We start from the raw sequence: 17,313 nt of genomic DNA on the forward strand, positions 1-17,313 counted from the left end.
TAGAAAGCTCGATAACCCCGTCTGCAAGCATCTTGTCGCACTCCGCACGAATGTACTGCCGTGTACTCTCCGGGAGGCGCCATTGTTTCACACGGACAGGTTGGTCGTCCGTGATATTGATCTTATGCTTCATGCGGCACCACACCCGGAGGCAGCACTTCGTCAAACAGATCCGGGTAACGATCAAGTACCTGGATGACCTGTTCACGTTGAACTGACGACAAGTGAGCAAGATCCACCCGGGGAACACCAGCCACCCCTACGGATGAGGGAAGTTCCTCGTTCTCGAAAGAACATATCATTAAGTCCATATGTAAAATTGAACCGGTCCTCAAAGCCCGCCATCAGAACACCCGGTTCGTTTCCACCATCGATGGGAGTCGGGGAAGCCATGACCAAAGCTCCCCGACTATTCCCGAAGCATAAGCCCACATCTTCCATGTTGACGCCGGAATCCTGGTCCCTAGATTCCACGTCGTATTCAAGACGATTAGGTGAAACCTCCTCCACGATCGCCGCATAGCCGAGGACGAATCCTTGCTCGATCTCAATCGGAGCTCTTTGATCATTGGCGACCCAAACGTCAACCTCCGGTAGGGAGAGGTCCACCAACGAACGAGGTACCAGAATCTTGGCAGTGTCACTCTCAACACAAGCCAGTCCGTTCTTCCCGCCGTTTACAAGACATCGCACGAATCGCCCAGTCCGAGGAGGACAAGTGACTCTCCGCACGCATCTCACCGCACCTTCTCGGTCCCTGTCGCCTGTACTACAGCAACGTACTACAGCAACGTATTACGGTCCCTGGTTCGTGGTATGTCAGGATATTGAGGGACCCGGCACCTGAAAATGAAACACCGAGTCGGGCCCCATTGAAGGTAGCAAAACTAGCCCCTGGAGCAGGGAGAGATTTAACTTAAAATTAAATTTCCGTAGCAAGTCTACACCTATAAGCACCTCTGCTGGAAACCTGGTGTCGTCGTCAACCACGACTACCGAATGCCGGCACTTACAGGCTCGGGAAAAATTAAACTCAAGGGTGGCCCTGCCCTTGATGTCCAACGCGGCCCCAGATGCCCCCTTGAGACCACGCGGGTGAATCTGTGCCTCGGGGAGCTCCGGTTCCGTGGAACTGTAGCTCCCTTCGGCGTCCACCGTCATCGCTATCTCTGGTTCGTTGTGGTTGTGGTGGTTGTTGTGTTCTGTCGGGCGGTACGCTACACTGTTTAGCCACATGCCCTCGCCGGTCAAACCGGGTGCACTGATTACCCTCCCGTACCGCATGACACTCGGAAGCATCATGTGTAGTTACCTGATGGAGGGGACACCAGCGTCGGGGTTCTCGAGTGTGTACCGGCAAGTCAGCCAGGGGATCCACCGGAGGAGAAGCTGCCGGGGATCGACCCTCCCGAGGAGTAGAGGAGCGAGGTTTAGGCCCTGACTCGCTCGAAAAACTGACCCTCCTAGCATAGTGCCGATGGTACCAGACTTTTTGGGATGCTTTGACCACCCGGTAAAGCGGCTGATCCTCTACCAGCAGGAGCTTTTCCCGCAGCCAGGGTGGGAGTCCCTAGAGAAAAGTTCTCCACATCAGAGGTTCAGCTGGTCCAAGTTCACCAGAATGATCCTGCGTACCTTGGTAAACCATGGTCTCGACCGCGAGATAAAAGTCCCTAGGGGAAGTGTCATCAAGTACATATGACCCCAAATACCGTTGGTACTCCATTGACGAGCACGTCCCACAGAGACGTTGTCGAAGGGTCTCCTTAAACTCGTCAAAGGTCCCAATCCAGTCGAAAACTGGGGAGTTAATGACGATGTCCGCCGTCCCCCTGCAGCTAGCACGGGCGGCGCGGACCAGAGCCTCATCCGTCCCGTTAGGATGGGCCTGCTCAACGTGTTGCAACCAGGTTTCCAACTCCTGATTCCTCTGAAGAGGCTGGCTGGCTGGGACCTCTGCCCTGTAAGGCGTGATTGGGTCGCTGGACGAGTGGTCAGTCGTGACCGCATGCACCCCCGCTTCCGCCTGCGATGCAAAGGCCACAGCTGGTGGTCGAGCGTGAGAGGGAGGTTGGGATGTCCTGGGCTCAAGTAATTGCACAATATTGGCATACTGCCCTTCCAGGTTACCGAACCGAGAATTGAGCTGCTCAAAGAAGAAGAAGTGGTCACAGGGTTCTAACCTTTGCCCCCAAGTCAGGGATTGAGCGTTATCTGCACGTGGAAAGTCGGGGACCTCTTGGAGGGTGTTTGCATAGGAACCCGAGGACTCATTAGTGGATTCTCCTAGGGTGCTTTTGCGTGTACGAGGCATTTTGCATACCAGCACTTACTCTACAACCTGTTTCTTGGCTTGCGATGGATTGCACGAAGGCTTGACTAGGCACTTTATAATGAAAAATACCGTTCTATCTCACCGCTGCCTACCAAAAAGACAGTTGTAGCTCGGCGTAGACCAAGTAGATTTTTATGTGTCTGGTTGAGTTCGGGCTCGACCGAGAATAAGAATAAAATTATTCAGGAAAAAATTCGTCTGCAGATGTAAGGTTCCAGGCCTACGTCACGCTGCCACCCCCTGATTAGTAGGTTCGGGAACCATGTGTGTTGTGTATAGGGATGTGAATGTTGTATGTTCTTCAGGATACTGCACTCAGCATATCCTGACTGATGAGGACCTCCACAGTTTGCACATTCGGAAATTTGGCTAGTACATGTGATGGTGTCATGGGCTTCAGCACATTTACGACAAACAAATTTATTTGAATCTTTGTCAATACATCTTAATGAGGTGTGTCCGAATTTTTGGTATCTATAACAATGCATTGGCTTTTGGACATAAGGTCTTACTTGAACACGTTCATATCCAACATCGACATATTCTGGGATTTTATTCAAGGCAAAGGTAAAAAAAACACAGTCCAGTTTTCGTTCGCACATTCCCGTCCTTCTTGGTCATACAATGAACGTCCACTACGTCTTGGTCCTTCATGCTCTCAAGAATTTCACTTTCTGCCATCGTCCTTAAATCCCTGTGAAAGATTACTTCCTTACAGGTATTTGGGCCAATAGGAATAGTTACTCTCACTCGAAGATCAAGAATTTGCGGCAGCTTAAGTAAATCCTTAATCTGGGAGTTAAATTGTACTTTAACAAGGAGGCTTCCATTTCGCATTTTTTTGACAAAATCAAAATCGCCGTTCACTTGACCATCAAGGACCTTTTTGATGATAAAGTGGTTCACGTTCAAAAGCGACTGATTTTCATTCACACATTTACATTCGCGAACCTTGCATTCAGGGTGGGGATTTTGAAAATTGGTCGTCTCGTCTTGTCATTAGTGGGGATTCCATTGTTCGTAGTCAGATTGGTCGTAGAAGGGTCATTAGTCGCCCCTCCTCCTTGAGGAGGAGAAGGGGTAGCCGGGGTATCAATCATACTGGGTATCGGACCAGGTCCGACCCCTCTGCTCAATATCGTAGTCCTGAAGGAATAAAAAACTCTTAACTTTTGTTATCAACCTAACAGCAATAGCTAAGAGAGTAAATCAGTTTTCTGTCCTCTACCCCCCAATGGAAGCCTGGTTGCGTTCTCCAGTACCACAGAGGGATCGAGTTTTGTGTGGGACACTTCCTTACCGCCGAACTTGCCTAGGCGAAAGACGGTAATTCAATGCCCACCCCCCAAGCGAATACGGGAGTTCACGAGGAACTCCGGTAGGCTCAGGGAAGTCACATTAAGAGGAAAAGAAATCAGGATCAAAGAAAAAGTGCGCCCAAATGACGCCCCAGACTACTGGGCCTCCCTACCCAGGGGTCAAAGCCACAAGGGCTACCCTGGTGTAGAAGAGAGCTGCGGGTCTGAGGTGGGGTGCTGACTACGCCTACTGTAGCCTCGTGTCACCTGCAAATACAAGAGCACTGAAGGTGCTGGCAAAGCACTACAAGGATCTGTAACTACAGGATTTACTTTATCTAAGTTACTTTATAACTCAGAAGCAATAATATCCTGCGAGACAAGAGGCCCCGGCTCCAGGGTAGCTCTTGTGGCACAAGATTTTTTTTTGTTTATTGCTGCTGCATTTTCGATACGGTATTGACTTAACAGAGTTTCGACCACGAGTGTCCGAACCGTCTTCCCTCACAAAACCAGGGGTATTTATAACGGAAAATGACCCCCCAGGCAATGCCCTAAGCATAGCGCGAAAAGAAGATACGCAAAGCTTCGGAAGACCAACCCGATAATTCGAAAGTCCAAACAACCCAAAGGACCCGAACCACCATGAAAAGAGAGAGGGAGAGAAAAACAAATGACCAAAATATGTAACAACCATTACTCTCTTCAGGGGTTATATTGACACTTTGGAAGCGTCGCCAAAGATATAGAATATTTAAAAAATAATAATAAAGGAAAGAATACCTAGGAAAACTGGTAATGCACAATTTACGTAATAACTGCATTTCGGGCTGTAACTCTACGGTATTGGATTTAGAAAATAAATAAATCTTTATTTTTTCCTCGGAGACTTCAACGCCATCCAAGTAACGAGACTTGGTTTAAAATACGTTCTTTGGTTATTTTTATAACCATGTTCACATTAGTTTTTAACACTGTCTTTGGCGGCTCGTATGGCTTTGGTCACGGCTTATGTAGTCGCACTAGAGTCACATGGGCGAGGCGCGAATGGCGGGTCAAGCACCAGCCTCGTGCGGGTGCACAACGAGTGCGCCCGCATCGTTGGTGTAAGCGGAGCCCGGGACGTCTCATCCGAATCAAATGGCAGCATCGCAGAGTTCCCCACGTCCTTTGTTCCGTGGTAGAGGAGGCAGGCATGTGGCCTCAACCACTCGGCGCCCGATGACGATGTTAGTCCAGGCGAGATCGACCTTAGAGTCGGCGAGTGCGCAGCCGTACACTACAATACTACAAACAGAACTATAGCACAAACAATAGACTGCAATAATAACAAACAAACAGCAACAATAATATTTATGCTAATAATAATAACGACAGCAATAATAAGATTATATTAGAAATAAGAAGAAAAGAGTGAGAATAACAGTTAAAAATTGGCGAATGACGTGCTTCGGTTTTCTGATGATAGTGAGAATGGTTTAGGTCATGACTTATAAGGGATGCTAAGGTAACTTGAGGTGCATGTCGAAGTTCGATGAGGAAGGGGAGGGGATGTGACAGGGGAAGAGAAGGCAATGAATAACGTATAGCTCTTTTTACAGGATGAGATTCTGCGCTATCATATTAAATGGAGGTAAATATTCAGAAGACCTTCGCACGGCCAGTCATGAGAACACTAGTGCCGATGGATTCCTTTCTCCCTCTACTTCTCATATTTGTAGGAATTTGGCCTCGGACCCCCCCCCCCCCCACACACACACACACACTCCACAAACTTGGCCCCGATTGAAGGAGGGGCATGAAGGTTACAGGGGAAATTTCGGGGTAAAGTTGGAAGAACATTATCTGTACTACTATAATATCTGATGCAGGGGGCTGCGGCCTTACACCCATCATGGAATACAATATCATTTACGTATTCACCGACATGCGGGATGATCTAACCTCGGCAAGATATAACCTAGGACAGAATGTATTAACCTGTTAGATCCTTATGATCGGTCCTACCCTACCCTTCATCCTGCCGGAAATACCTGGAGGATTTTTAATATTGCAGGTTGAAGAGGCCGCATTGGGAGCAGCCCCTGCATTTGATTATATGATTACACATTTTGAATATAATTTTATTTTATCCCCTATTTTCCCTGGTAACCTCTATGCCCTGTCCTACTACCGGGCTTTGTTTGGGGTATGGTAGGGTATATCTACAAATACCCATAGAGGCTCATAAGTTCTGTTCTGATTATTTACCAAAAAAACGAAACAGCCGGCGTCGGCGCGTCCGCGCTTCCATACGACGTTGAGATGGCTTGGTGTGAGGAGATTCTGGTCGCTCTTTGATAGCGTTCGTGAGATATGCAATAAACTTGAGGCTCTGCTTGAGCTATGCCATTGATATGGGCTTCTACACAAAGAAAGGACTTTCGTCACCTCACAGGTTAGTGTCCTTCCTTGTGGTTGGCTGTAGGCTCCATCTGCAGAGGATCCTTTGTCATCCAGGGTGGGTTAACAGGCGATAGTAAATTTGCTGGTGGAGCAGCCCTTATCAAACTGTAGATCATAGGTGGGTTTCCGCATTACAATTCCTGCACACTTGGATGAGAGTGTGAGGCGAATCCACAATGACCAGTGTCGTCGTACGCTGCCGTGCACAGTTACCAACACAAACATTTGTTATATTTCCTTCAAAATGAAAAAAAAAAAAAAATTAAATACTTATTGTATACAGATAATTAGTGGTCCTAGCAAGGGCTAGGACGGTGTCTTTTTTCGAAGGCAGCTTGGTTTTAGATAGCGGCCGTTACCCCGAGTGGATTTAGTCTCAGACCACTGGGACGGAATTCAAATACTCGCGCACTGGGTGACCGACCTTCATGGGCCTTTAGTGGACATGAGGCACCCCAACTATATCGCGAGGGCCCAGACTAGGCCAGTCCCCCCTTAACAGCAGCAGCACTATCTCAGCACCATCTATGGGCTTTCTTGACAGCCACCTGTACTACTATCTGCATCCTTGGAGTTTGTTTTTTATCAGTCTTATCGTACTTTTATTTTTTAAATATTTTAAAAACTTTTTTCTAAGGCTTCAATTTTATTTTTTAAATATTTTTAAAACTTTCTTCTAAGGCTTCAATTTTATTTTTTAAATATTTCAATGGCTGATAGATTCAACTTTAATTTTCGTATTACAAATTGGGATATAACAAACTCGGCCATCAATCCTTGGTTGAGTGACAGTAGATGTGCGAAAATATTTTAAATGTATTACTTTTTATGTCAGTCCAGATTTTGACATGGCCCCTAATGGGAAGATCTGCGATGGCTGGCCTGAACAGAGCTTGCACTTCCCCAATGAGGATCGTCAACCACATGTTCAAGCCAGTTTCTGTAACATCCCTGAACCTTGTGAGGGGCGCCAGGAGGAAGCAGTCGCTGCAGCAGAAATTAAACTCTAGATTTTTTTTTATTGATATATGAGAAGTATCTTTCCTTAAATGTTATATCTAAAGTGGCTCGATATGAGAGGAACGATTTGGTTGAAAATAAATAAATAAATAAATTTTCCATCATCATAGACGAGGCCACAGACATCGACACTACTAAGAGTTGTGGAATAATAACAAAAATATACGACATAGAAAGTAAGAAAATACAAAGTAGATTTCTAGCTTTGGGGGATATCTGTGCCCATGACCGTGCAAGAGCAGCATATATGGTGTAAATATGTATATATGGGTGTGTGTGCATGTTCATGTATTTAAGTGTATATATACGTTTCATATATGTATAAATATGTATGTGTGTGTATTCGTATGTATGTACATGTATGCATGTATGTATATTTTTCAAAATCATAATGCAATACCTGAATGATCCGGAAATACCCAAAGTAAACAGTGGATTTGCCTCAGATGGGGCTGGCATTCGCAACGCTTTCGCGAGTCGACTGAAATCAGAATTAACAGGTGTAACAGTCATCATATATATCTGCCATATTATTCACATCTCTTTTTTCGCAAGTCGCAAAGCGCCTTCCTCGTAAGTGCGATGATTTGGTAAGAAATATATTCAGCCACTATTCACATAGTGCCAAACGCATGCACCAATTCAAGCAACTTAAAGTATTTTGTGGGGTTAAACCTTACAGAATATTACAAGCTTGCCAGACAATATGGCTTTCTTATAATGCATAATTCTTATATTCTTCCAAAGTTTACCAACCTCAATCTATTTTTCAAACAACAAGGATCCGCAATTCAAGTTAAAAAAAAAATGTTTTAAATTGTATGATAAATTCCATAGGTGTTACACAAAGATGGAACAAATAGATACATGGACGTCGAATCCATAAACCATAGACTTACCGATATTTCTTTATTTGCTTAAACCCTGTTATTACACTACCGTCATATTATTTCGTATGTGTATCAATTTCACAAAACGCGTATGCGAACCTAAGGCTGCGAGCTGCACACTAACATAACGCCAAATTCTCTTTTAGGGTGTTTGCTCGCACGATCAACGGAGCGCCCTTGGTGCATGACTATGAGAGTGAGAGAGAGAGAGAGAGAGAGAGAGAGAGAGAGAGAGAGAGAGAGAGAGAGAGAGAGAGAGAGAGAGAGAGAGAGAGAGAGAGAGAGAGAGAGAGAGAGAGAGTATATTTCATTATTCACAGGAGGCCAATTAGGATGTGATATTTGTATCGTAAATTTTAAGAATATGCGGACTGAGGGATCTCATGTTGTGCTTGAATGTTTCGTTTTACCCTCGGCTATTTCGTTCTTTTATTTTTATTTTGTTTTATTTTATTCTATTTGATTAGTTCGAAGATTATACTCTGCATGAACTACGTTATAGCCAAGCTGCAAAGTAGAGATTTTCCAATATTTTAGATAAAAAAGTAAGTTATTTCAAAGAGGAAAAGCACATCTGTAAAATATTTCGCGGCACACCTGGAGGATAATCGCAGCACACTTGTCTAAAAACACGCACAGGTGTGTCTAGAAACACATCGAGGAAATAAAACAAAGCCTATCTATTTCTCTATATAAAATATAATTGTTTATTAGAGGTGGCCCGAATATCCGAATCCGCATCACCTCCAGGATATCCGCAAAGTATCTGCATCCACGGATACGGATGCAATGCGGATATCTTGTTGGTTGGAGACAAAGAGACAAACGTCTTGCTAAAAATAACAAATTAAATAAATGAATAGATAAATAAATACATAAACTAGCAACTTGGCATGGATTCTAGAGAAGAAAAATAATAAGAAGGTGTTGAAGGGAGCAAATTTCAAGGAAAAGAAATACAAACATTGCATGTTTTAGAAGTATAAAAAGCATTAAGCGTAAGCATTCAGTGTTGCCAACTGTAGGGACTGATATTCAACTTTCCTTCAAAAGTAGGGACTTCGGCCAATCACTATTTTGTATACGTTTCATGTAAATAAGCACATACACCCACCCACCCACACCCACCCACCCACCCACCCACCCACACACACACACACACACACACACACACACACACACACACACACACACACACACACACACACACAAACACACACACACACATTTTTTCTACTACCTTGCGTGTCAGTAAGATGTATTTTCCTGCAGATGCATAACATGAATATTACACTTTTTGGTAGCATTTATTAATCTGTAGCTAAAAATGTATATGTTTTTTGTTCAATTTTAAATTTATAATCACCATATTAATGTGATCCTTGCCCTTGCTTCCCGTTGGTCAAAGTTGAAATTTCGGGCGAATATCTGAACAGTTTGAGCTTCACTATCTCTCTCTCTCTCTCTCTCTCTCTCTCTCTCTCTCTCTCTCTCTCTCTCTCTCCTCTCTCTCTCTCTCTCTCTCTCTCTCTCTCTCTCTCTCTATATATATATATATATATATATATATATATATATATATATATATATATATATATATCCATCTATCTACCTCTCTCTATCTATCTTCCTCTCCCTCTATATAATTTTATTTTATCCCCTATTTTCCCTGGTAACCTCCATGCCCTGTCCTACTACCGGGCTTTGTTTGGGGTATGGTAGGGTATATCTACAAATACCCATAGAGGTATGCTAATTCGAATCACGTGGTGTGCCACAGGCAGAGTTTACTTCAAGTAGATTACTTGCACTTTACGTTCATGGGATCTGAACTAATCGATTCTCTATAGTTAATTAACTCAAACATGAAGTCGGAGGATAAACATTGTATTGATTTTGCAAGGGAGAAAGGAGAGACCTTTGCTACTCCATGAACAGCAAATGTATGCATTCAAAAAGTAAGGCTTGTGTTCCCATGCATGACAAAGTTCTGTTATTGTTTTGCTCAACATTATTATGGTGGATGATGTGTGAGGATGGTATGTTATTACTATTGAAGCCTCATGATACTCATATGTCTTTTCTTTCTTTGGTTTATGAAAAAGCAAAAGTTGGACAATGTAATTTCCATATTCTATGTAATAGATATGATATTACTTAAAGACATCATTTTTGTCAAAAGTTTAATTAATGTAGTTACAGGCATAAGGACTTTCTGTGACAGTTGTACAGTTATAGTTTATATGCATGATGATATATATATACATATATATACACAATTATATATATATATATATATGTGTGTGTGTGTGTGTGTGTGTGTGTATGTGTGTGTGTGTGTGTGTGTGTGTTCATAAATATACATTTATATATGTGTGCACACACATATGTATATATATACATACACACACACACACACACATATATATGTGTGTGTGTGTGTGTTTGTATATATGTATATATGTATATGTATATAAAAATATATATATATATATATATATATATTATCATGCATATAAACTGTAACTGTAATGACCTCCCTTCTTATTCTGGCTTGCAAATCTAATTGAGTCATACTTCCCTTTCCTCTTCACTCATGTTCCTCTTTCTGTATGGTTACACGAGCGTTGAGAAATGCGAACCGTATCCTCTCCTTTATCTAAAATCGTTCTCACTTACACCAGTTAAGGCCAGAAATTACGTAACGACGTAATCACAACTTGCAGGTAGGTGGGAGTGGCTTAACGTGGACAGTTGCCTATTCGCATTTTCATCGAGGCATTTCCAAGCCAAGTATCCCCAGTTCCACAGAGCACATGTGTACACAGTGCAGTCAGTATATTTTCCACGGTTTGGTGAAATTTGATAGAAGAGTGATCTGTTTCAAGTCAGGTAGGGAGTGATGTTAAACCATGTCTGTATATTAAGTACGCAAACACATGTATATTGATAATTAATATGTTAATTAATTATTACACACGAACACACACACATACATATGTATATATATATGTATATGTGTGTGTGTGTGTGTGTGTGTGTGTGTGTGTGTGTGTGTGTGTGTGTGTGTGTAAATATGTATATATAGGTGTGTGTGCATGTCTATGTATTTACGTGTATGTATATATGGGTGCGTGTGCATGTCTATGTATTTAGTTATATATACGTTTCATATATGGATAAATGTGTGTGTGTATTCGTATGTATGTACATGTTTGTATGTATATGTAAATACACACACACACACACACACACACACACACACACACACACACACTCACACACACATATATATATATATATATATATGTGTGTGTGTGTGTGTGTGTGTGTGTGTGTGTGTGTGTGTGTGTGTGTTCATATGTATGTATGTACACATATTCATGTATATCAACGAGGGAGTTTCTTGGGCACCCCTTGCTCTCAGATATAAGAGAGAGAGAGTGGCCTTAGTGCAAGTGAATGAAAGGCTTCAATGACGAGGTGGTGGAGTTCTACGCTATGTGGCTTGCTCTTTCTGCCGTATCTCTCTCCTGTCTGACGTAATGTGTCCTTTTATGCGGCGGCTCCCTTCGAGAGCGGATGTCTACTTGTGTTGTAGAAGTGTCAAAAGAAAAAGCAGAGCAGGCACCTCCGTCCGCCTAAGAAGGAAAGGCAGTTGCAGAGGACAGAAGTGTGAAGTCTACTATCCGGTCTTGTTGTGTATTGTTTACATCGCACAAAGCTCACTTGAAACATTGCAATAAGCACATACGGATACAGAGTCTGCTCAGCATCTGCGTATGGTTCCTGGTGATCCGACGGTCGCTAGGGTCGTCGCGTGCCAGTGTAGCGGGTGTGACGGTGGATTCTCAGTGAGGTGCAAAATTCAGAAGCGAGGAAGGTCACATCGTCTGCAGAGGCTGAAGTACAGTGTACCAGGCCAGTAAAAGGGCTTAGAAGGACAATAATACACTTGTCAATCACCTTACTAAGATGTCAGAAAAAAATAAGAGCGTGAGTAGAACAATTTGTCAAAAGAAGTGTAACGTTACTTTCGATTGGTCAGAATTAACGAAGTTCAGTAGAATACCATCTTATTATAGTGAGAAAAAATTATGCTTCGAACACAGTGGCAGCTGGCCCTGAACTTACTTCGTGCGCGTCTCGGGTACGTTAAAAGTGTGTGCAAAGTGTGCGTAATTTCATGGTGCGGCGGGAGTAGGTTCTCTTCGTTTGCGGTGATAAGTATGTAAGCCTATTTAAAGCATCTTGTCTGCAATGCGTTGACATTATTGGCAAATGGAGAGACTACCATTAGTATTTTACATGTTACATATTCACTAATATCTTAAAACTAAAGAAGCATAAATTCCAGCATGACTGAGGGTGAGATATCGAACTTTTAGATGACACCATGATTTGGGTTCAATTTTAAGTCAAGGGATGGCACTTCGTAAAATTCAGAATGCTAAAGTGAATTCTGTGAAGAGTGGGTTAATAGTTACGGCAGGTACTCGAATATATGTGTGAATAAGCGAACTATTAGCGCAGGAAGTATAAAAAATAGTGATATTACATAGAACTCAACAATATATGTATTCACAGAATATAACTGAATAGGCTAGTAGTAATGAAGTAATTACTAACAGGCATACCATTTAAAGAAAAAAAGATAATTTTGTGAATTTGTCAATGATAAACATTAATAATATACCTGGGAATAACCGAGAAAAACAATAATCAATTAATCAATGTGAGGACAAAAATGATAAAAGACAGAAAATATACTAATAACACAAAATATAAATTATGGAATGGTTAGGCCTGGGGAATGAAGTGTAAGGTGAGGGTGTGTGTCACTTAGGTCTGGTCTCAGCATGTTACTTCATTTGTTGTAAAACAGTGATCGACAGCGAGAAGTTTTGTAATATAGAGTTAGTAGTGTTTTCGTTGAGTGACGTGAACTTAGAATTTGAAAGAAGGCAACTTATATATAAGGTGTGGATGGGTATAAGGAGAGGAATAGTTAATCTGGCACTTATAGGCACACTTACTTTAAATAAGTATTGGTGGTACTGAGTAAAACGGCGGCTCCATGCGTGTGCTGATGATGGTTCGCGAAGAGTCGGCGAGGCAGCCGGAAAGGCGAGTGTGGCGGCGTAGAATGCGAGGATGCATCTTCAGCGACTTCATCAGGAGGGAAGCACAGGCGTGAGTGATCAGCACGAAGTAGTAGGGCAGACATGATGCGGGTGGGGGTGGATCAGAAGCGATGGCTGGGTGTTAAGGGATAGGAGGAGGCTCTTCGACATAGTACCTTGTCGGCAGCGAGCGTGGATCGGCAACAGGCGTCGGCGAGGAGCGTGACCTCGCAGCGTAGTAAGCGAATTAGATGAAAATGACCACAGTGTCATTAAGGGCATAATTTCAGATTACTGAATGCTGGTTACAGGGATCTGGTTTCAGGGATCTATAGTGAATCCTTCTGAAATGAATTTGAAGTGATAACTCGACTGAAAAGCAAAGATGAAAGCAGAATGTAAAAATAAATCATATGCTCTATCAACCTGAAGAAAAGGTTAAATAAAAGCGAATGAGGAACTGTAGAACGGGCAAAAATTTATATCCAATTTATATCCATCAAATCTAAGCTGAGGTATATCCCCTGCAATACTATTTTGCGAAAATACTAGAACATTAATCAAATTACATAATTAAGTTGTTTCATGATGTAGTCACCAAAATACTCGCCAAAATACTAAGTTTTCCTCGTAATCCTCATTACGTTCCGGGATAATGCTCTCATGCTCCTAAATGTCATTTCTCGTTCCCATCGAATGCAATACACTTCATTCCTTTAAAGCTTGGCAAGATGATCCACCAAAAAGAAAGTGACACCTGTTCTACTTTGATCTTTACTACGTAATTATCTGTCCGTAGTCGTCTCTTTATCTCTGATAGACGAGGCCCCTCATCCGGCAGCCGTCTTTGTGTTACTTCTACACTTTCTTTATCCTCATTAGCACTTCTACCTTTCACTTGTAATTATTTTTTGATTTAGAGACGGTACCTCTTGTTCCCTTTCGGTTCGAGCACTCTTTGTGTCATCTGTTCTCGCGTCCTCGCACTCGTTATACCCTTCTATTTTCAGTATCTCCTCTGGAAGTCGGACATCCTCCCCCCCCCCCTCCCCCATCAGACATTTCCCCAACCATTATTCTCGGCCAGATAGCGCCGGATTTATCGTGTTAGTCGCTCATAGGCTAAAGAAATGTCAGCGCCCCACCACCACTGCAAACTTCACACTTTGTTTATTGTATACACCACATCAGTAATATGAATTGTTATAACTTATGGTCTTAGGTGGAAGCAAAAGCATAATCAGAAAAATAAGTAGTGATTTATTCATACAGTACATCAAAGAATTTGTGACGGGCGATGCCAGTGACCCATAGTTCAGTTAGTCAGCACAATGAAGATATTTATAATTAAACGTTGTTCTGCACTGCAGGTACTTCCCAGTTTACAGAGAAAAACTTTTAGAACAAAGGAAACATTTGGATAAATAGTTTTTTTGTGAAAATAAATTCTGTCAAGCCACTTATTGTGTCGATGAGTGTTGGTGCGAACGGGGAAGTTGACAACGAGAAAATATAAAATGATGCAACAATTTTCATAGAAATATCATCCTACCGTTTACCTTTTCTCACGATAAGAGGGGAACAAGGAGAAATATCTATATGTGGCTCATTCACTCGCATAAATGCACGTAGGGAAACACCCGCCTGGGAAAAATAGCGGCAGGGGAAAATTCTGCCAGGGAGAAAGTTATTGTCGTCCGAACAACCCCTTGGTACCATCTCCCGAGCAAAAACAAAAAAAAAGGAAAAAAAACTCGTAGGCACGGCCACCACATTTATTTATTTAATTATTTAAAGATTACCCAGATTATAATTGGAACGGGTTTGGCTACTCAAACAAAGGCTAATAACCTACTAATCTAATTCATGAAACGCAGAACTATTCTAGAAATAACACAAGTACCTTACAGTGCCTGACTCGAGTAGCGAGGTTGTTAATAACCTATTAAATGAACTTCACTACAGAAGGTTGATGGAAGACAGTATATAGCGTCGTTGTCTATCTGAAGCTAAATTAAGCCATGCCATGTATTTTGAACTTATACAGTTTATGCATGTAAAATAACATGAAGGAATTAATACTTTTTGAGAAAATGCATCTCTTCATCACCGAAAGAGATTTCCTTTGTATTTGTTATCATTTGCAGTTAATATTTATATATGGTATAACGAGATTTAACTTATTTTTGGTAAAGATGTTTAAACTTCCAAACTTTACTGCAAAATCTGCATTATCCGTAATGCATGTTTCCAGACTCATGTTTCGGGAAACCAATGATCACAGCAACGATGGGGGAAGCAAGCCTACAGAAAATTCCTTTATTTTTATAAATAACATTGTTGTTGTGAATACTTCTATTAATCTATTATTGCCATTAAGATTATCATTATCATCATACCTACCATCACCATCATCATCCAGCAAATTGAAAATAAGACAAGAAAGATGAGCCTTCATAATAGCATCATCGAGATACAAAAAATGACATCAAATAGAAGTAGCACACTAAGCTTAACGTCGGATTATGCTAAATGGTGATGGTAATAATGGTAATAATAATGCTAATGGTAATAATGATGATTATCATTATTTTCATCGTCATATTTTTAAAATATGGAAGGTTTAATGTGCCCGCAATTTTCGAACTATAACTCCAATAGAGAGGAGAGAACGCAATACAACGCGGTGTTCTCTATGGCCCACACAGGTGTCTTCTGCATCTGGTAACATCTGTTTTTGTGAGGTTGCCATGAACCACGGATGTTTATTTAAATTATATTTGGTCAATACTTGACCATTGTAAAACATAAGAATCTGAACTACATAATTCAACATAAACACATATAACATTCCAGAGCGATTGCTGTCATTAGACACCTGCTTAATAGGAAATCGTAGTATATAATATAATATGATTTTCAACAAAAATCTAGCATATTGTGAAAGGTAATTCATTAGTTTCACATTTTCGTGTTACCAATATGATTCTAAGTATAGCAATTTTAATATACCATCGGCGTGTGTAAAACAGTTTCCACCATTAATTACTTCTCCTGTTAGCTGCTGATCACACAAGCTCTTTCTCCACCCACCCTTCCCTATTCTCATATACTTTTAAATCTACTCGTGGAATGCAATTCATACTATATTCTCAATCATATTTTTATTTACAATCCCATTATAACATTATACATAGGGGAAATTTCATTATACATAAGATTGACCCAAAGATACCTAAGGTCTGGGCAGACATACCCAGGAAACAGGTGTGGTCAGTGCATGTGCATGACTCTACAGGGTGCCCAGGTTGAGTTCCTCTGTAGTAAGGTCGCTTCTTGTTTTGCCTTTTTGTGGATTGTCCTGCCTGGGAGTATTAGTATCATAATGAATCCTACTCAGAAACCAAAATGTCATTAAGGGCATACTTTCAGATAACTGAATTGAATGCTGGTTAGAGGGATCTCCTGTCAAGAATATTGAATCCTTCTGAAATGAATTTGAAGTGATAACTAAAGAGCAATCAGGAAAGCAGAAAATAAAAATAAATCCTATACTTTATCAACCTGAAAAAAATCAGTTAAATAAAAGCGAATGAGGAACTGCATAGAACGGGCAAGATAAGCCATTCCCACTCCACGTGTGAAGAAGTCATAAGATCAGGGATTGCTCTGGCCTGGCTAATGGGTTGAAGGTGAGGTTTACCGAGTCCCCACCAGACATGCCAGATTCATCCTCAATGATCGGTATATCCTGACACTAGAGGCAGCTTTGAAAGCCACCAGTAAGCTAGTGTTTCACATTGCAAGCAGTCCAATGATTTTTTTATTGTGTTTTTTTAGTGATTCTTTTATTAGGTGTACACAAAAGATGATTGGGAATCTGAATACCTACAATGCAAGCTTAACCTCTCAGATAACACACACAGCCCTGTGGAGCCTCCTATGGTCCTAATAGGCATTCCTGCCCAGCTAGGGCTGCCACATACTACAGTTGCTAAAGGCAGGAACCCATTTCAGTTACTTATGGATTTATCTGAGTTGTGAGGTCCCACTGTAATGTCTAGGTGTTGTTGGCGAAGAGGTGCCAGGGGGGAACCCAATCACGGAAGTCAGTGGTCAATCTATTTTATTGGCTGCTCATTGTGGAGGGTCCAAAATCTTCCTATCCCGGGTATTATTTTGGGACTAAGGGAGCATGGATT

The 17,313-nt window shown here is 41.8% G+C and overlaps 1 protein-coding gene across 2 annotated transcripts in view; it reads left to right on the plus strand.

Moving 5' to 3' along the window:
- Nucleotides 1-10,744: 10,744 nt before the first annotated feature.
- Nucleotides 10,745-17,313, plus strand: part of LOC125029142 — a 10,639-nt gene continuing 4,070 nt past the window's right edge. Inside the window, exon 1 of one of the 2 annotated variants that reach the window (XM_047618967.1) lies at nt 10,745-10,880. Coding sequence is in view for 1 of the 2 variants with exons in the window: in XM_047618966.1 (XP_047474922.1) it covers nt 11,964-11,984 (21 nt within the window). In the remaining variant the exon portion in view is untranslated. Of the gene's footprint in view, nt 10,881-11,646; nt 11,985-17,313 lie in introns of those variants that run through there. The other variant, XM_047618966.1, reaches the window with a different exon arrangement.

Source organism: Penaeus chinensis, chromosome 9 (genome assembly GCF_019202785.1).
Source record: "Penaeus chinensis breed Huanghai No. 1 chromosome 9, ASM1920278v2, whole genome shotgun sequence".
NCBI classification, from domain to species: Eukaryota; Metazoa; Arthropoda; class Malacostraca; order Decapoda; family Penaeidae; genus Penaeus; species Penaeus chinensis.